General features: G+C 44.9%; 1 protein-coding gene across 1 annotated transcript in view; it reads right to left on the bottom strand.

Moving 5' to 3' along the window:
* Positions 1–4550: 4550 nt before the first annotated feature.
* Positions 4551–7478, bottom strand: part of LOC107660260 (gastrula zinc finger protein XlCGF57.1-like) — a 5758-nt gene continuing 2830 nt past the window's right edge. Inside the window, exons 2-3 of the mRNA XM_016449531.1 lie at positions 5944–6169; positions 4551–5859 (exon numbers count right to left, since the gene is read on the bottom strand). Of these exons, the coding sequence (XP_016305017.1) occupies positions 4551–5859; positions 5944–6169 (1535 nt within the window). The remainder of the gene's footprint in view (positions 5860–5943; positions 6170–7478) is intronic.

Raw genomic sequence — 7478 nt, 5'->3', positions numbered from 1 at the left:
CTTCGTCGCCATAGGCTCGTGCAGCTCCGCTGCCGAGCCATTGGTTCGGTTTTTAAAGCTCTGCACGAACCAATGGCCGTGCCGTTTCACTGCGTGAATGAAAAGGCTTCAGTTCAGGAGAAAAAAGGCTTTTTTCCCATATGTGTCTTATGCAAGACGCAGTACTCGTTCCCATATCTCAGGGAACCGAGGTTACGTTAGTAACCGAGTACGTTTTCAGTAGACGTTTATTTTAAGAAAATTATGAAAATGGTCCAGATTTCAGAAGGAAAGCCCTGAACAGAAACAGTATTTTTTTTTCTGTCACATGTCCTCGCATATATCTAAATCTATCTATCTATCATATTTTCTATAAAAAACAAGGTAAAAAAAATTTACTTTATATTTTCTTTGTAAATTATCAAAAATTTATGTAAAAAAAAATGTGTCCCGCATTTTCATGTCATTACCGAAACAGTGTATGTTTTAGTCTATTGGCCGAGGCTGATTTTAACTAAACCCATAAATTTATCACCAGGAAATATTCCTGTGTTCCCCTCTCATAGCTACAAGGTGCGATTAGATAGGTCCTATCATTTTGAGGTAAATGTGTTCAAAAGTCTGAAAAATCTGTGTGTATCTTTAAGGAATGTCACTACCAAACACCTTTTTTCTGCAATGAAGCACTCTTTTTTGGGAGTTATTCCATAATATTTAGTTTTTATATGTGTACCACTGTTCAGAACTGTGCTAGCTAACCATGTGCTGATTAGCATCTTTGAGCTAGATTCAAAAGTATCTAAAATGGTCACTACCGAAACATTTGGTGGGGTTTCGGTAGTGACATCTTTGGTTGTTTTGGGTGTTGTAGAATTGTCACTACCAAAACAGTAACAACCGAAACATGTCATCATTGTTTCAGTAGTGACAAAAGGGAACACATAATCCTCATATTTGGGGGAAATAAACAAAATATTAGTACAATTATGCAATTTTCTATTTAATTTTTTGTATTTTAGTATGTTTTAATAGTGTTTTAGTTTGTGAGTTAAAATTCTGTAATGTGATGTGTTCGCTACCAAAGCATTTCTGCCACTATTGAAAATATGCAGTCACGACCGAAACATGGGATGTTTTGTCAAAAATAAAGTATACTGAATTATCAACTGAGATGTTATGATAGTTTTTGGTTCAATGTTTATTCAAACTAATGAATCCTTAACTTTGAAATCAGTATGATCAACTTTTTGCGTTTTACAAAGAAAAATTGGATTCAAAATACAACAAATCTCATAAAATACATTTGAAATATTGTTAAAAATGTAATTGTTATTGATTTACTATTAACTGTCACAGTGACTACTGTGTAGGAGTGAAGGAGCGCAGAGACGAAGGAGAGTCAAGAATAACAGTCTTTAATGATCCAAACAGGGGGTAACACAGGGCAGGCAGGAACACACACGTAGCATCGACGACACCGGACAAAGGAACGGACAACACTTTAAATACAAGACTAAACGAGGGAAGATGACGAGACACACCTGAACCGAATGAACACAATCAAACAAGGGAGAAAACTAGGTCACGGAGCACATGGGGAGAAAAACACACACAAACAGTCCTGGGGTGTGACAGTTCGCCCCCCTCCCGGAAGGCGCATCCTCGCGCCACAGGAACAACAAAGGGAGGGACAGAGGGGAACTCAGGGGGAGATTGGGGTGGAGGACGAACACCCGGGAGGAGAATGGCAAACAGAGTCCAGGGTGGAGACAACGGAGGAAGGAGCCAGGCGGGACCCAGGCCACAGCCATGAAGGCGACCCACGGTGGAGCCGATGAAAGGAGGAGCCATGGTGGAGGAAGGGCTGACGATTCCAGGGGGCCGACCGATGGCAGCGGAGCAGGTGGAGGAGGAGCCCGAGGCAGAGACAGAGAGCCAATGAGCCAGGGTGACGGGAAGGATCCAGAGGGCCGAGGTGGAACAGATGGCTCCAGTGACCGAGGCGGGGATTCTGAAGGCCGCAGTGGAGCTGGAGCGACAGAGGATTGAGGAGGAGCCGAAGGGAATGAGGAGCCTGACAGAGCCAGAGGGATGAGGCGCAGCCGGAGGAGTGGAGTCCCAAGGCAACGAATGGTCGACGACAGACTAAGGCGGAGCCAGAGGGACGAGGGAGCCCGGTGGAGAGAAGGGAGCTAGGAGCCATGGTGGAGCCACTGGGTCGACAGGCCAAGGCGGAGTCTGGGACTCAGAGGCTGGAAGCAGAGGCCAGGGATTCTCCAGCCATGCCGACGATGGAGACTGGCAGACCTGCGGTGCTCGCACAGAACAGATGGTGGGCTGAGGGTGAGCAGAGGGGCTGCCAGACGACAGCGGCGGAGGAGGCAGGAGCGGCAGGGTGGGTGGTCATTTCTGAGCCTCCGGGCTCTCAGGGCTGGTGTGCGCTGCCCACACACACCAAATCACGACTCCCAGCAATGGTAGCGCATCAGACAGGGGAACGACAGGGCTCGCAGACAATTCAGGGCAGACTGATAAGTCCGAGGAAGGTGGGAGGAGAATGGGCATATCCGCATATATATCTGCCTCACAGTCTATTAAGTCCCCTCCAAAGTCCATCAGTCCCAGATTCACAATAAGCTCACCCTCAGCCATGGTGCAGTGGGCGGAGCTCCTCTCTGCGCTCTCGCTGTCTACGGCTTTTTCCCTCGTGGCAGGCATTGTAGCCGGCTCTCGCACCTGGTCTGACGTCATAAACCGCTCCGGCTCCGCGTTGATCCTCAGCTCTGTCGCTCCATGCGGCGGTCTCGGGCTCTCCGTCAGCGGTGGGCTCGGGCTTGAGCTCCGCCCAGCGGGGTGATGGTGGGCTGGGCTCTGAGTCTGAATGTGTTCTGGATCTGGACACTCTCCAGACACCAGATGATCCCTTCCCTCCAGCTCAGTCCAGTGGTGTCTGGGAGGTCGACGGGGCGGTGGTAGTTTGTCCCGATCCAGAACAGTGAGTTCAGCGCAGCATTGTCGAACGGCATTAAAACGGCGAGCTGGCTAAACTCAACTGCATACTCCACAAAGGGCAGGTCTTTACGGGCTAGGGAGGTGAACAAAGCGGCGAGGGGATCCATGGGGGAAAAACAGTAAACAAAACACTGAACAAAACGTGGAAACAAAATGGAGGGGAAACACGCGACTAAACCCTTTTTTTGTTTTTAATGGTCCGGTGTCTGTAGCATCGACGACACCGGACAAAGGAACAAAGGAACGGACAACACTTTAAATACAAGACTAAATGAGGGAAGATGACGAGAAACACCTGAACCGAATGAACACAATCAAACAAGGGAGAAAACTAGGTCACAGAGCACATGTGGATTAAAACTCACACAAACAGTCCTGGGGTGTGACAATAACCCTTCTAATTAAATTGTTATTACTGTGTTTCAGTAGTGACAAATTTGGGGAGAGAACAAATATTCCAAAACTTTCTGAAAATACAATATGATAATTAGCTGCAAAATTACTAGAAATGTGTACCTTGGATATTATACAATATGCATACATACAAAAAAATTTTCAAGATGTTTCCAACTCTGGCTTTGGACCAATTCTGTAGAATGGCCCATAAATCTTCCCCCGCTGGAAGAGACCAGACCTCCTGGAACTTTAATTGAATACCCCTGACTTGTATCATAAAGAAAGACTTTATTTGCATGGTTTTGTAATATCTGTCACATATTTCCTTATGTGCCATGGTAGATCTCTTATCATAGGTTTTAATCCATTACAATGTGCAAAACAGTTGTTCTGTAATCCAATTCTAAGTAACAGGCTGGATGTACATTAACCTTACTAAGCATATCATAGAAGAACATATGTGTTACGGGGCTGACGAGACATGAGATGTGCAGATCCAAATGCAAGGCTTTATTCATAGACATGGTAGAGACAGGCAAGGGTCAGATAATGGCAACGGGTATATAGAGGGCAAGACACAAGAATAATCCTAGGGCTAGCGTGGGTCTACGATCGGCGAACAGAATTAACAGGGCGAGACTAGAGGGGTAAATCCAAGTACAATGCAAAGGTCCAGGCAGGGGCAAACAGTATCTGAATAGGGCAAGACGAGAGGGGGAATCCGAGGTACACAGGCAAAGATCAGGATACGAGAAAACAGACAAGGCAAGACTAAGGTAAGGCTATGAAAACTAACGGGCTCCGTAGAGTAGCCATCGCTAGGTGAGTGATATATGCTAAACAATACTCGGCAGCTTGACGGGGATAAGAGTGAGTGTTATATAGGGAATGTGTGATTGATGACAGCTGTGTGCAATCAGTGCTGTGTGCAATCAACTGTGTGTGTGTAATCAGTGCAATGGATGATGGGAACTGTAGTCCAGGTGAAGTGCAACAGTGTTGTGGTGCAAGAGTCCATAGTAGTGGATGGGTGACCTCTGGTGGCGAGCAGACGGAAGTTCATGGACCGGATTCGTGACAATATGTTTTGTCTAGAGCTTCGTAATTAGGATGAGTTCAATTTATGAGGATTTTAAATGAGATTTTTTTAGCAAGCCATTAAATCACTCGAGACTTGACTCGGACTCCAGCGATAAAGACTTGTGAACATCGCTGTGTGGTTTCTCCACTGAATGCATCCTCGTGTGTAGCTTCAGGTGACTTTTAAAAGCGAAACTCTTCCCGCACTGATCACACGTGTGCGGTTTCTCTCTGCTGTGGATCCTCTCATGTGATTTCAGATCTCCTGACCGACTGAATGTCTTGTCACAGTGTGAACACTTGTGAGGTTTCTCTCCAGTGTGGATCCTCTGGTGCTGTTTTAAACGGTTTGCTGAAGTAAAAGTCTTGTCACACTCAAAGCACATGTACTCTCTCACACCAGTGTGAATCTTCTGATGCCGTGTTAAACAGTCCGCTGTAATAAAAGTCTTGTCACACTCAAAGCACATGTACTCTCTCACACCAGTGTGAATTTTCTCATGTCTATGTAATCTCCGCAGCAGTGAAAAACACTTTCCACATTCAGAACAGGAATGTGGCTTCTCCTGCGTATGAACCGTCAGGTGTGCCTTCAGAGCTGATGACCAAAGAAATGTTTTGCTGCACTGATCACACTTGAACGGCTTTTCTCCAGTGTGGATCCTCATGTGTTCTTTAAGTTTTGCTGATTGTGTGAAACTCTTCCCACACTGATTACACGTGCGCGGCTTCTCTCCGGTGTGAACTCTCATGTGTCGTTTACGGTTTGCTGATTGTGTGAAACTCTTCCCACACTGATTACATGTGTGCGGCTTCTCTCCGGTGTGATCTCTCATGTGTCGTTTAAGGTTTGCTGATTGCGTGAAGCTCTTTCCACATTGGCCACACGTGAACGGCTTCACTCCAGTGTGAACACTCATGTGACCCTCAAGACTAGCTTGGTTTGAGAATCTCTTTTCACACTGACCGCACATGAACGGCTTCTCTCCGGTGTGGGTCCTCATGTGATCATTAAGATTATGTTTGTATGTGAAACTCTTCCCGCACTGATCACATGTGTGTGGCTTCTCTCCAGTGTGGATCCTCATGTGTTCTCTAAGATGTGCTGGTTGCGTGAAGCTCTTTCCACATTGGTCACACGTGTGTGGCTTCTCTCCGGTGTGAACTCTTGTGTGATGCTCAAGACTTTGTTTGTATGTGAAACTCTTCCCGCACTGATCACATGTAAATGGCTTTTCTCCAGTGTGGATTTTCATGTGTACTTTAAGATGTGCTGATTGTGAGAAACTCTTCCCGCACTGTTTACATGTAAAAGGCTTTTCTCCAGTGTGGATTTTCATGTGTACTTTAAAATGTGCTGATTGTGAGAAACTCTTCCCGCACTGTTCACATGTAAATGGCTTCACTCCAGTGTGGATTTTCATGTGAATTTTAAGGTTTCCTCTTTCTTTGAATTGATTTCCGCACTGATCACATGTGAACGGTTTCTCTCCGGTGTGAACTCTCATGTGACGCTCAAGACTTTGCTTGTATGTGAAACTCTTCCCACACTGAGTGCAGGTGATAGATTTCTTGGCTTTTCTTTTCTTTAAAAATGTCTTTTTAGTCTTCGAGCGACTCAAAGGTTTTTCTCCAGGTTTGTCATGATGCTCCTCCTCCACTTCACTCAGTTCTTCTCTCTCCTCGCTCTCTTTCATCAGCTCTGAAATATAATTGATGTAATAGCAGAAAAAGTGATGATTGATGTAGTAGCAGAAACGAGACAGCTGCTGTAAAACATTATGATCATTCTGGTGGAATTTTATGAATTAATTGCATGAATGAGGTACATTGACATTTCAGTTATAGTTTTCAAAACATTTTAGGCACAAATTATAATTTTTTTGTAGTGAGAACTATCAATCATTTAATGTTAAGTTAACTTTTAATTTTTTTTAAGATTCATTTTTTTCAGTTTAACGCGTTAAAAATATTTAACGCAGGGGCGGTGCTAGGGTTGTCCACCCCACTCACAACTGCTGCTTCTGTCACTTTTTCTCTTGACAAGAAGTGCATTTATTCAGTCGCTGAACGACTGAGAACGGGAGATGTTTCAGACGCGCGCTCGCTCCACTTCACTTCAGCGCCAGGCGCGAGTCAAACGAGCCTGTATCCTTTCATATCAAAGCAAGAAATAAACTACATGCATGCAATGTCATGGTTAGTTAAGTCATGAAGTTACCAAAAGGCGATTAAATCTGCCTTAAAACTGTGCATGTATGTAATATATTTTATATGAGTCACATTCAAGAACATGTCTCTGAAATGGTTTTCAAAACTGTCCTAGAGCAGCCCAGCACTGTCTCACTATCTAACACACCCGATTCAACTCGTCAGCTCATTAATGGAGACTTTAAAGGGGTCATATGATGCGATTTCAATTTTTCCTTTCTCTTTGGAGTGTTACAAGCTCTTGGTGCATAAAGAAGATCTGTAAAGTTGCAAAGACTAAAGTCTCAAATCCAAAGAGATATTCTTTATAAAAGTTAAAGAGTCAGCCACGCTTACCTAAAACGGCTCATTCTAACACGCCCCCACATGTCTAGGTCACAATGTGGGAAAATTTGCATAACGCCGCTCAAATGTTCACACAAAGAAAGAAGGCGTAACTTTTATTCTCGCTGTAGTATTGTTGACGCTGTGTAGTATTGTCTCGCTGATGTCCTGAAGACGCTGTGTGCTTCGTTGTGAAAGTGAAACTACTTTGTTTGGTCTTCCAAAAGAGGACGATATCCGCTTCGTCATGCCTAGAGCTGATCTGTGCTGGTCGCTGAGGAAATACATCAACTTTCACCGTGGACAAAGCGGAGTCCAGCCCGCCTCAGCTCACTCTATTCCGGCCTCAGTGCACGGTAAGCCGGGACTTCCCCTCACGCTAGGCCGCTGTGTTTTTCGTTGCCACTGATGATTCAAACGCGAGTTTTGGGCAGTAGAGTAGCGCATTTGTTGTTTGTCATTTCTCCGATCACAAA

The sequence above is a fragment of the Sinocyclocheilus anshuiensis genome, unplaced genomic scaffold, assembly GCF_001515605.1.
Source record: "Sinocyclocheilus anshuiensis isolate Anshui unplaced genomic scaffold, SAMN03320099.WGS_v1.1 scaffold1707, whole genome shotgun sequence".
NCBI classification, from domain to species: Eukaryota; Metazoa; Chordata; class Actinopteri; order Cypriniformes; family Cyprinidae; genus Sinocyclocheilus; species Sinocyclocheilus anshuiensis.
This window is presented reverse-complemented; position numbering and strand designations above follow the sequence as displayed.